General features: G+C 40.4%; 1 protein-coding gene across 3 annotated transcripts in view; it reads right to left on the bottom strand.

Annotated features, from left to right (window-relative positions):
- Positions 1–5,119: 5,119 nt before the first annotated feature.
- ROBO1 (roundabout guidance receptor 1) overlaps positions 5,120–13,496 on the bottom strand; it is a 602,488-nt gene continuing 594,111 nt past the window's right edge. For all 3 annotated transcript variants that reach the window (XM_084843506.1, XM_084843507.1, XM_084843508.1), the window contains 3 exons: positions 11,621–11,929; positions 7,464–7,663; positions 5,120–6,820 (listed from right to left, as the gene is read on the bottom strand). In XM_084843506.1, coding sequence (XP_084699632.1) covers positions 6,806–6,820; positions 7,464–7,663; positions 11,621–11,929 — 524 coding nt within the window. In that variant the 3' untranslated portion in view covers positions 5,120–6,805. The remainder of the gene's footprint in view (positions 6,821–7,463; positions 7,664–11,620; positions 11,930–13,496) is intronic.

Here is a 13,496-nt window from a genome sequence, read left to right as displayed (position 1 = left end):
CTCGACTTCAGCAAAGCTTTCGACAAAGTACCCCATGATATCCTGATGAGCAAACTAGCTCAAAGTGGGCTAGATAAAACAACGATCCGGTGGATCCACAGTTGGCTACAGAATCGGACTCAAAGAGTGCTTATCAATGGGTTCTTCCCAAACTGGCGAGAGGTAACAAGCAGGATGCTGCAGGGCTCAGTCCTGGGTCCAGTGCTCTTCAACATTTTTATTAGTGACTTGGAGGAGGAGGTGAAGGGAATGCAGATCAAATGTGCAGATGACACAAAATTGGGCGGGATAGCCAATACCCTGGAAGACAGAAACAAAATTCAAAGTGATCTTGATAGGCTGGAGCACTGGGCAGAAAACAACAGAATGAAATTTAATAGGGATAAATGCCAAGTTCTGCGCCTAGGAAAAAGAAGCCAAATGCACAGTTACAAGATGGGAGATACTTGGCTCAACAACACGACAAGCGAGAAGGATCTTGGAATTGTTGTAGATCACAAGCTGAATATGAGCCAACAATGTGATGTGGCTGCAAAAAAGGCAAATGCTATTTTGAGCTGCATTAATAGAAGCATTGCTTCCAAATCCTGGAAAGTACTAGTTCCCCTGTACTCACTACTGGTTAGGCCTCATCTTGAGTACTGTGTCCAATTCTGGGCACTGCACTTTTAAGAAGGATGCAGACAAACTGGAGAGGGTTCAGAGGAGGGCAACAAAGATGATAAAGGGACTGGAAACAAAGCCCTATGAGGAGAGACTGAAAGGAACTGGGCATGTTTAGCCTTGAGAAGAGAAGACTGAGCGCTGTTCAAGTACTTAAAAAGTGGTCACAGAGCGGAAGGCCAGGATCTCTTCTCCTTCATCCCAGAATGCAGGACATGGAAAAATGGGCCCAAGTTACAGGAAGCCAGATTCCAACTGAACATCAGGAAAAACTTCATGTTAGAGCAGTACGACAGTGGAACCAATTACCTAGGGAGGGTGAAGGCATTCAAGATGAAGCTGCTGGACAGCCATGTGTCAGGGATGCTTTGACTTAGATTCCTGCATTGAGCATATATTGGTTGGACTTGATGGTCTTATAGGGCCCTTCCAAATCTACTATTCAGTGATTCTGTGACATGAAAAGAAGGGGTGGCACCAGGCTTGACTTAGGAAAACTTGAAGAGAGCTTTGGCCAATATGCAAATTAAACTCCCCCCCCCCCAAGTTTGGGTGTGTCTGAGAACATCCACATATGTAGGTGGATTCCTAATTATTCGATCTTGTGAACTTCAGCTGATGGATTCATGTATGGTATCTCTACCTTAATGATATATACCTTTATATTTTTATCTCACCTTGCACTCTCTGTCCACCTCATCTCTTGACCTATGTATGTAATATCCAGCACCTGAATCGACCTCTGCTTCTGATAAGAATGCTCATGCCTACAAAATGCTCATGCCAAAAAATAGTTATTAATCGTTAAGTTGCTACAACACTATTTGTTGATTTTCATGTAACAAACTATTATGAATAGTTTTCTAGAATGGTTTAAGATAGTTTTTAGGTTAGTTCTTATGAAAGTTTTTATTTGAACAATTTGTAATTTTGCATGTCTTGTTCATTTCAAGGATCATAGAATGTTAAAAACATACCATACAAAAATAGTAGATTCTCTAACTTTTATACACTATTAGTATTTTCTCAGGAATATGTTGAGAGACCAAGTAAACATTTCATGGCTTTGAAAAGTCTTTGCTGCTCTGATTTCCCTGTCAATGAACAATTGTTTATTTATCTTAGTAATGCAAGAGCAGTCTTCTTTCATGCTTAGGTCTGTGTGAATTCTCTAAAATCAGCTCAAGTAATTTCCAACAAGGACTCCCGAAGTAACATTTTTAAAAGATCAGACTGCACAATGCATTTCAACAGCGCCTTACATGTGTATGTTTCTATAATTTATTAAACATTTGTTTAATGTTTCTATAATTTATTAGATATTGAAATAGTGATGTAGATATTAAAATCTGTTGGCTTTAATGTGTACTCAAAGTATTATTTTAAACAAATTTAAAATCATGTTAACACATTTTTCTAATGCCGGTTTAGCTACCAAAGTTTCTATATCATCAGTCATTTGAAATTTTGCTCTTAACATCCAAAAGTGAGGTATATTTTTCCCATGTGTTTAACATGTGCACAGACATGCACAGTCTCTCCTATCTATATTAGATGTACACTGAATCAACAGAATCCGAAAATAAAAATGAAAGCAACAATGTTAAGGAGCTTATTTCTACTTGCTGACCTAATTTAAAGCAAGAGCAGATCCCAAAGCCTATATGGAATATACAGATTGTCAGCAATTCCAGTTAAGATGGGCATTTTATTTTTAATTGTACTGGTAATGCAAATGGGAAATAGAAAACTGATGAAAACCAAAGGCAGCACTAGATGTGGAGAAAGTGTTTTAAGATGCAAAAACCTTCTCAAGGCATGTGATGACTGGAGATGCCTGAAACCTGCCAATCTCGATTTACAGTGTACTTAATCGTTCTGAACTGTTTCAGACAGTTCTTGGAAAAAGCTTGGCTCTTGATGACTGGCCCATACAAAGAGCTTTCAGCAAGCCCACCACTATCGTAATGCTGGCCAGACTATAACTGTGCCACAAGGAAGCTGGAAAATGCCCTTTCTGCAGAACGGATAACTCAAGAAAGTTAGTCAGACCACACATGATATGCTTATTATCAAGGAATTAATTATGCAGAATATTTCCCCATATTTCAACAGCATATCCCAGCCTTGGATAATAGCCTTGAATTGCACAGAGAAATAACACATTATATAACCAATAAAATGTGGCAGCAATAATTAGAAAAATACTTTGATGTATGTCATGAAAATTTTTATTTGGGTTTTATATTTCCATATGTTTGGGTTTTCTTGGTGGTCGTGATTCTGAATAATGCTGACTTTCAAAATTTGGAAATAAACTCCTCCAGTTCAAAAATTTCAGCCCAATTACAAACCAAGCTAAATGCCCTCCCAAGTTTGATCCAGCTCATAATTAGTTCAGGTCACTGCCAGCAGTCCCCACACTTTTCTCCTGTTCATTTCCCTCTTCCCCAACTCCAGCAAGATAGGATTGATAAAGGGAGGAGAGAACCCAGCAGAAGTGGAGAGCTTGCTGTAATCTCTTTGTATGGTCTTCATGACCTTTCAGAGCCAACCGTTTCCCAAAAATTGGATTAAATGGGGACTGAAGCTTTTCCAAAGAGAGAGGGAAGAGCAACTGTTGCCTACCTACAGCCTGAGGTAGGGATGTCAGATAATTCCGCGAATGGAATTCCCCTGAAATCCATTGCAGAACGAAGCCCCGCCTACCCCAACCCACGAAAGTCGGGCGGGATGAAGCCCCCCCAACCCATGAAAGTCGTGAGAAACGGAGCACTTACCTGCTCCCATCGGCGCTGACTTGCGATTGGCAGCTGCCCTGCGGCCGCCATTCACTTTTTCTTCACGGCCGTGATAGGCTACGTAAATACATACGTAACCTATCACGGCTAACGCAGGGACGCCTTTTGCATCCCTGTGGAGGCCGTGATAGGCTACGTACGTATTTATGTAGCCTATCACGGCAGGCTTAAAAAAAAAAAAAGCGTACACAAATGGTGGCGGCTATGGCGGCTGCCATTTGCGTTCTATATTTTTCGCCGTTTTAGCCTACGTAAATATTTATGTAGGCTATTATGGCCAAAAAAAGGGGAACGCAAATGGCGCCCACTATGTCATTTGCGTTCCCCTTTATTTCGCCGTAATAGCCTACGTAAATATTTACGTAGGCTAAAACGGCAAAAAATACAGAACGCAAATGGCGGCTGTAGCCGCTGCCATTGCGTACGCATTCTTTTTTTTTTAAGCCTGCCGTGATAGGCTACGTAAATACTTACGTAGCCTATCACGGCTCACTACAGGGACGCAAGTGGCAGCGGCTACAGCTGCTGCCATTTGCATCCCTGCTGCCCAGCGGCTGGATGTCCGGCCATGGGCGGAGCCAGCTGGCGGCTCCGTGGAATCGCCGTGGAGTGGAGCCGGCCGAGCAGGATTCGGGGGGGGGGCGGAGCGCCTCCCCCCACCAGCGGAACCCGGCGGAGCCAGGTAAGCAGGGTTTCGTACACCCCTAGCCTGAGGGAAGAGTTTGGCTTGGTATCACTCAATCTCTTGCTTGCCAGAAAGAAAGAGCCCAGTCAGGGAGACGTGGTAACTTGCACTGGCTACCTCCTTCAGCAAGCACCATGCACTTTTAAGAGCTGAGGGATTGAACACCCCAAGATGACCAGTTGCATGTCCTCTCCTGCTTGACTACCCTCTAAGAACCAGAATAGGCACTGTCTTGCTTGAAAAATATATTTGCCTGGACTTGATAAGGACAGCTGGAGTGACATTTGCTTCTTTGTGGTCTCCATCAGAGACCAAAGCCATATTTCTCCCCATTGTGTAGCCTTAAAAATATGAAGGAACATGACTGGTGCTTCTTGGTGGGTGGGAGCCTCTGGGGCAGATTGGAGGTATCTTCTGTGGCACTTTTCCTACTCCACTATGCCCTGGATTCTTGGCTCATTCCACCCCTGCAACTGTGCACAGCTGGCTGATGGTATGAGATGCCCATGCCCATGGCATGGAACTAAAAATTTGGGGTATGCCCCCCCCCATAATTTTTCCCCATATGAGTGAATGATTGCTATCATTGCTACCTCCTTTGCTACTTTTCTTCTTGGGGGAAAGGTATAGTGCTGCACTTGAAGTCACTGTTGCAGTGAGGGTAAAACCAGTCCTTCAGCACTGATCAGAAATATCTGATCCCACAAGGGGAGTAAAGCATCTCTAAGGGCAGAGAACAAAGGAATTCACAGTGGACCCGGGGCCTTAGAATAGGATTGGTATTTTGCCAGCTCCAGTCTTGATCACCTTATGACCCTTCCAACCCTAACATTTATGGTGCTAAGATTAATTGCTTTGTTGTTATTCACTGTTTGATTTACAATATAACCTAATTAGTTTGTTTGCATTACTAGAATGCTAAAGCTCCTAAAAAGGGTCTGTAGGTAACACAAGAAACTTGACAAGAAAGGATGATGTATTTGAGAATGTTTTTAATAAATAATGTGACAAAAATTACGTTTATGATTATTGAATCCTTGGTATGCAAAATTATGGCTAAAATATGAGGTTTCTTACATGAACATAATGAAAAACATTAATCACATGGGTTGTTCCCTCAGTACTGCACACCCTTTCTATTGTAACCATTTCTTAAAATTAGCTAAATGAAATTTTTTAGCCCTCAGTAAGTACCAAAACACTCCTTTCCCCCTCCCCCGCTGAGGATAGGCCTGATAATTGTCCATAAACAAACACACAATTTTCCATTAGCACCGATGACAAAGAAATTATATAATTACAAAAGAGATCATAAGAATCTACAGACAGAAGACATCATTCTGTAATTTCAAAAGGAACTAATGGCTCTATTTCAGTTTCAGTGGAAATCCAATGTCGAGATAAGCCACAACAAACTTGAAAATTTAAGTCCAGGAAATGGGAAAAGTGTTCTGTTTATGGCCCATTTTTAGGTTTGTTACCTTTATCATCTGTCAGCATTCAAATATTCCCAATACAAACATAGAGCATTAATAAAATATGAAAAAAACAAACAAAAGCATAGCATCTTACAGTAAGACAAAAACGGTTAATAGTTACAATGTTTTACAAATAAAGTTTAGTGATTGTGCTTTTAAAACCAAAAAAAAAAAAAAAGGATAAACAGTGCATTACAAAAAACCCCAAAACATTCCCCCCACCCCAAAAGAACCCCAAGATCAAAACATAACTTCTTTAAGTGGCACTTCTTCTTTAAGGTGAATTGACACTATAAAGTAGAGGTCTGAGATCTGGGCCAGTCATGATGATGATGTCCTTCCCAATGATGCTTAAAAATGTCCATTGCTTTCTTTAAGTTGCATTTTCAGTAGCACTGATTGAGTATTTGATAAACTTAATTCATGACATAACTGCCAAGTTCTCATTCACATGCCGTCTTCCTATCCTAAAGAACATTTGCAGTAATGAATGTACCTTGATGATGAAATGAGTTAGAATCTAGATAAATTAAAGTACTATGGGGTGAGGGTGAGGGGTTGAAAAGCAAATATGTATTTACAGTATGAACCACCCTAACCCAAATCGTATGAAGTTGTATTTTGGGGGCAAAGGGATCTGACTGCTGGAAGAAAATACAATGCCATTTGCATCAAGTGCAGCTTATAACAGCATTGCAAAGTTTGTTTGTTTTTTTAAAAAAACAACAACTCCTGCATAGCTACCATTCTTTGCAACTTGCTACGGTCTAATCAATGATAGTCCGTACGTAGGATTATGAACTGGTTTGGTGACATATCTGTATTGTACTGTCTGCACTGCCCCCAGTGGGAGCACACTAGGGGTCCCCCTCCTGCCCAAAGATGGAAGCAGCAGCTAGGATAGCACTGGAAAGAACAGTTTAATTGCTCGCATGGACAGAGAAAATGTGGTATATTTAGCCTAAGGGAATAAACAAGGGATGTTCATTATGATTAGGGTTTTGAAAAAGAACATTAAAATAATGATTAGCATTCTGATAGTATGAAAAAAGATGAAAAACTGTATACTCTGATTGCACTGAACATTATTTCTGGCATCAACTATCATCAGACTTGAGGCATCTTAAGTGATATCTTTCTGATTAGATTTCAAAAATGTGTTACAGTACGTATTTTCTTCAGCTTTCATTTTCCTGTAAAAAACAACGACACGTGGCTATTATTTCACTTTCTCACTCAAAATATGTTTATATACTATTCTTGAAAATGTGCATATAAAATAATTTTGATCATACCGCAGAAGGATATGATTGAAGCAGTAGTTAAACAGTGCCTAACATCTGACATCTATAAAAGATGCGATTCTATCTTTTAAAAAAATCCATGTAATCAGGGATCACAACAAAATACATCTTTTTCATTATGACTATGGCTATGGTATAATGTTTTGAATTCCATATATTTATTTGATGACTTATTTTTATAATAATAAGATATCCTGTGCATTGTACTCATACACAATTACTGACATAAGCTGTGTTCAGCATTTTGTCTCATATTTCACTTTTCACACTTTATATCAAATATAGATATACCAACAAAAATGTGTAAAGATGTTAAAAGTGTGGTGCAGCTTAGCTCAGATTATGGTTTGAAGATGAAATAAATATGAAATGGTAGTACAATTCCAATTATGTTTATCTGATGAGGCCAAAAATCTAGAGTCTATTTAAACTAACCAATTAAAGGACAAAAGAAAATTAGCTTTGAGGGATAAACATTTGTATTTTCACAACATATTTCCATTCCTCTAATGATTGTTGAGACTCACATTACCTGCAATTCTTCTTCTTCTTCCTCTCCTTGCTCATATGTTCCAAATACCTGCATTTCTGCAATATTCCTTCGACCTAGATTTGCTTGCTCTGCCCTTTGTCTACTTCCTGATCCTCTGGATGACATGGAGCTTGACGAACTGGGATCTCTAGTGTTATTTGATGTTGGAAATGTAGGTCTACAATATGGCAGAATATCCTCTATGGAGAAAATTACATGTGTGTTAATGTTGCTATAGACAAATGCCTGCTACAATGCACTGTGTATTCAAGTTCATAATGATACTCAATAACGGTATAACATTGGAGCAATGGAAATGGCAAATATAAACTATACTTGTTGAGGAGAAACTCACTCTTCATTCTCAGTAGCACACATGGCATAGCTTCTCCACTGGGCAACCTGCAGCTGACAGACCACACGTGTCCTATGGAATACCAGGGATCCTTGCCCCCTTTTCTCCACTGCCCAGCTGATCAGCCCTCAACTGGGCTGCAGGGAACAGATTGCTAGATGTGGCATATATTTAACTGAGACTGAAACAAAGGAGACTATGATAATAAGGCAGGTGGTGGATCAAAGGAGTTTAGGGAGTTGAAGGAAAGATGTGGAGGAAACAGAGATCAAGAGAAGGGAAGTTGGGGGAGAGGAAAGTAGGTGCCAGACATCTATGGAAAGAGGCATATGAGGCAGTGAATGGAAGCAAGTGGGGCAAAACAAAGATAGGTCAAAGGGCTTAAGAGAGGAACACTGAAGGAAATGGTAAAACAGAAAGGAAGGTGGATGGTACAAAATCAGCAAGGAATGGAAAGGAAGTTGAGAATTGGACTGCCACGTGCCTGCCAACTCAACATCATTAGATGGCCAGAGTCCCATGGACATTCTCACAATTTGCTGAGTATCATTAGTGACAAGGTTCACAGAATGTAATGTGAAAATGATCTAAGGTACATCTCGCCTCTTCGGCTCTGTGATTCCAAGCTTCTAAAGTAGTATTCAAAAGTGGTTTTGTTTGGCAACTCTACATTGTTTATGAATATGGAATGTGGTTGATTTTGCTAATATACAATTATGTTAATTCTATAAAGTTGATGGGTGGATGTTTCAGCAGTAATGACAGGAGAACATATCTATTATTATTAACATGGTACATTAACAATATCATGTTAATATTAAGACAACATGAACGTTTTCAAAAGAGGTTAGCCATTTTAACCAAAATAGTTAAAATACTGAGTATGTTAAGTACTAATGAGAATGGGTGAATATATAGAGGGTATACATACACTTGACCCTTTTGCTTAGGGAAGGGGCTGTGGCTCAGTGGGGGAGCCCCTGCTTTGCATGCAGAAGGCCCCACATTCAATACCCAGCGTCTCCAGGTAAGGCAGGAAAAACGCTTGCCTGAAACCATGGAGAGCTGCTGCCAGTCAGTGTGGACAATACTGGGCTAGACGGACCAGTGGTATGACTCAGCATAAGGCAGCTTTCTTATGTTCCACTAGGTGCTCACTGAATGCATGATGAGGGAGCAAGACTGTGTCTGCTGATCATGCACCCAATACATGCCAGCTGATTGCACCCTCTTCGTGGCTGTGCACTCAGTGTACTGTGAAAGGGCTCATGCAATTACTGTTTAGATGGATCGACCTATTTTTTGTCCATGTCAATTTTGCATGTGTTCATTCATAAGTTCATTCCAACCTATGTGCAATTACAAACAAAAACAAAAATGTGTTTCAATTCGTATTGAAATATCTATTTTTGAACATATTTAATCTAAATGTACATATTTCTAAATTTTACCCTAAAATACGCATTTTAATATATTTTGCTATGAGTTTGGAGCTTAGAACTGCATTGCAAAATTTGGAGAAGTGCTATAATTGGACAATAATTATATTCTGATGTAAGTCTGGCAGGGATGGATCACATCAGTTTGCTTAAGAATTTTCAAGGATGAAATTCCTCAAGCATACCTGTTGTGCACACATACACCTTCTTTCAGAGTAGCGCCAAATGTACAGCTGCTAGAGAAAGCATGGGCAGAGGGTATGAATCTGTTCCCAACTGCTCACTGAATGTGTGTGCGTATGGGAGTCATGTACGTAGGACTGTGATAATCGCTTTCAGGTATGTGCCACTATGGTTTAAAATAGGTGGAAATGAACCGTTATTCGTGCCAATGAAGTTAGAAGAGACCATGGAAAAAAAAAACAAATGGGATTAAGAAGAAATTACATGCAAGCCTAAATCCTCTGAAATCAATCACTCAAGCCTCACTGATTTCAATGCAAATTAAGGTTAATTCATATCTCCTTCTGTTAAGAGTTCTCTTTTTCCTTTCATAATCAGAATATGTGAACTCTGCAATGCATGAGCCAGGAATTCAAGGATATGGTTCACACCAACTTTTATTACCAGGGGAATGTTTAAAATATGAGTGGGTAACATGTGGCACGCCAGATGTTTTGGCCTACAACTCCCATCATCCCTCACCATTAGCTATGCTGGCTAGGGCTGATGGCAGTTGTAGGCCAAAACATCTGGAGGGCCACAAGTTGCCCATTCCAACTTGAAAAGGTATGGAATAGATCGTGGAAGTTGCTGCAGCTGAAATCCATGAGTTTCTGGAGTTTCAGACATTACACAACTGATGTGAATAGTAGATAGTGTGAAAGGGGGAGGGGTGAAGTATGGAAATAGCATAATGTAAAGTTAGGAATTTGCACACCTAACTATACATTGTGCCCAGTGGTCATGAACCACCAGGTTCACTCATGCATCTTGACTTTGGACAAGGGCCTTATACCAAGTCAGGGCATTGGTCCCTCTGGCTCAGTAGTGTCTGCTACAACACTTGACTGGCACCAGCTCTCCCGGATTTCAGACAGAGCCTTTCCCAGCCCTACCTGGAGATGCCAAGGACTGAACCTGGGACCATCTGTATGCAAAGTATGTGCTCAACTACCATATATTTTAGATTCTTATCAAGCTAAAACTTATCTAGTCCTCAAAACTAGAGGGCTGTCACTTCTTCTTAAGGGCAGTGATTCCAAAATAAATGTAGATATGTTAGTAACAGTTGATTTTATGAAGTAAAGATTTCATATTGACATACAGGCAGGGAGTGGAAAAGATATAATAGGTTACCTGTTAATGAAGTTTCTAGCCCTATAATTCTGTGAGTTGTAAATCAATACCCAGAGGTTTCCCCTAATATTTTAACATGTTTTTTGAAGGTGATAAATTTCTTATACATTAACAGTGTTTCCAATTTCACCAGCAAGGTTTACCACCTGCTTTATACCATTAATATATAAATTGAAAAGCAACAACTGCAGCACCAATCTTGGAGTCTCTTGCTAATGACTTCTTTTTATCGTGACCCACTGTCATTTACAGTGACCTCTTGCTTTTGTGCCCATTTAACCAATTTACTACCCAATTTCTATTCTGCTGTTTCATGCCCAGGTTAGCTAGTATCAAGGGCAGGCCTGCTTCTTTGATGACAGTTTTTACAGAGGCCTATATGGATACCTTCACATACATTCTCCTATAAGTCCTTACTAGCCACCATAAAAAAAGAGATTAGGTTAGTCTGGTATGATCCATTTATGGTTTTTATAATGTGGTCTGGCTTGATATTTGTAGTCTGTGTCCAGAAGCCAGACTATTGTTCTTTTGTTATTATGTTCTTCACATTTTTAGAAGGGGTTGATTGAGCTTGCCTTTGCTGTACCTTTTGCTTTTAGGATTGTGAAGAAAATAATTTCTTTACTTTCAGATAAAAAGTAAAAGGCTATGATGCAAAGAAAGTGGGTTATATATGTGTTACAATAACCCTATGAGATGCAAACGTACAGTGCTATATGGAGATATAAAAGAAATTAGATTTCTGAAGGGAATTTGGCTTTATTTGCTTAAGGTTTCCCCTTATATTTCCTCCTTGATGAATAGTTTAGTGTTCTATGTTTGTTTTGTACTATGATATAATTAAATTTCAGGAGGTAAAGTTTTATGCCTGTTATAGGTAGAGAGACATCCCTGCTAAGCTTTTGTGTCAGGGGGATATATAGTTTGATGGCTATGGTATGACAACTTTATTAATAACTAAAGAAAAGTTTTAATTAACACATGCTAAAATATCAACTCACCTTGGAGAAGATGTGTTTTTGCTGGTGCACCATCTCGTCTGGCTGCTTTGTTTCCTCGTGGTTTGTTATCATTTTGCTGTTCCTGTGATTCTCGGCGCTCACCTGAACCTGTCCGCATGTCGGAATGCTGACGGCCATTGGCTCCTTCTTTCCCCTTATAGCCTGTTCCTTTTCTTTCCACTGCTCTTTCTGTTCTTGGTTCTATAGAAGATAACTTTGGCAACATGACAGGCCGTACTTCCAGTTGAGATTTGGACTGGGCAGTGGGAGATTTTATAGCAGGAGGTGGCACTGGTGGAGGTGGTAGGTCTGTGATGGGGAAAAAGGGTGGGGGGAATCACACAGCAAATTTAATATTACTATGAATTCCATTTTCCATAGTATTTCCATACCTTTTGGAAGCTAAGGTTCTTCAGACACATTTCCTCTCCTTACATTAGAAATTCCCAAGAAAACTTCCAAACGATCACAAATATTTAGCTTTACAATTGGCATTTTAAAAAGTCAGCTTCTATCTGAAAGGGCTGCAGGGTGGGGAACTATATCACTCCCCCTATTTTCAAAGTTCAGACGTGAGTGTGGATCCTTACAAGCCAAAATGGCACCACCAACACACAAGAGGGAGATATCAGTAAACTTGAAGGAATCCAAGGTTTGCAGAAAAGAAAACCTAAGGAGGGAAACTTCCCCCAAACAGCCCAATGCGGACTGAGCATGCTCATTGGCCATTGAATACTAAATGACTCCGTTGGGGGTAGTGGAGAACTGAGTGGTAGGGGGATTGAATTGAGTATCCTGAAGGAGTGTGTGGCTGATTGACTGGAATAGGAACACTCCACACTGCAACATTTTGTTGCAGATCCAACTGGTTTCTTTTTTATTTTCTATTCTAGTTTGAAATATGCAACCAAAAGGTTCATGCCTCCCTGTTGATTGTTTTTAAAAGTTAAAAAAAGAAGAAAAATGGTACAAAGCTGACCCACCCTTGTCACACCCCGGAAGCTTTTCTCCCAACCCCAAAACAATTTCTGGGATGAATCATATATATCATTGTTGTTGTTGTTCAGTCGTTCAGTCGTATCTGACGCTTCGTGACCCCATGGACCATAGCACGCCAGGCCTTCCTGTCCTGCGCTCTCTCCCGGAGCGTGCTCAAGTTCATATTCATTGCATCCGTGATGCTATCTAGCCATCTCATCCTCTGCCGTCCCCTTCTCCTTTTGCCTTCAGTCTTTCCCAGCATCAGGGTCTTTTACAGAGAGTTTTCTCTTCGCATTAGGTGGCCAAAATATTTCAGCTTCAGCTTCAGTATCTGTCCTTCCAATGAGCACTCAGGGTTGATTTCCTTTAGGATGGACTGATTTGACCTCCTTGCAGTCCAGGGGACTCATAAGAGTCTTCTCCAGCACCACAGTTGGAAAGCATCAGTTCTTCGGCGCTCAGCCTTCCTTATAGTCCAGCTCTCACAGCCATACATTACTACTGGGAAAACCATAGCTTTGATTAGACGGACCTTTGTCGGCAAGGTGATGTCTCTGCTTCTTACTACGCTGTCTAGGTTTGCCATAGCTTTCCTCCCAAGGAGCAAGCGTCTTTTAATTTCATGGCTACAGTCACCGTCTGCGGTGATCTTGGAGCCCAAGAAAGTAAAATCTGTCACTGCTTCCATTTCTTCCCCTTCTATATGCCAGGAAGTGATGGGGCCAGATGCCATGATCTTCGTTTTTTTAATGTTGAGTTTCAAACCAGCTTTTGCACTCTCCTCTTTCACCCTCAACAAGAGGCTCTTGAGATCCTCTTCGCTTTCTGCCATTAGGGTGGTATCGTCTGCGTATCGGAGGTTGTTGATAATTCTCCCAGCAATCTTAATTCCGAC

This window comes from Heloderma suspectum, chromosome 3 (genome assembly GCF_057233095.1).
Source record: "Heloderma suspectum isolate Gila_16-S chromosome 3, 16-S_ref, whole genome shotgun sequence".
NCBI classification, from domain to species: Eukaryota; Metazoa; Chordata; class Lepidosauria; order Squamata; family Helodermatidae; genus Heloderma; species Heloderma suspectum.
Note: the sequence above shows the minus strand (reverse complement) of the source record. Positions and strands in the feature narration are given on the sequence as shown.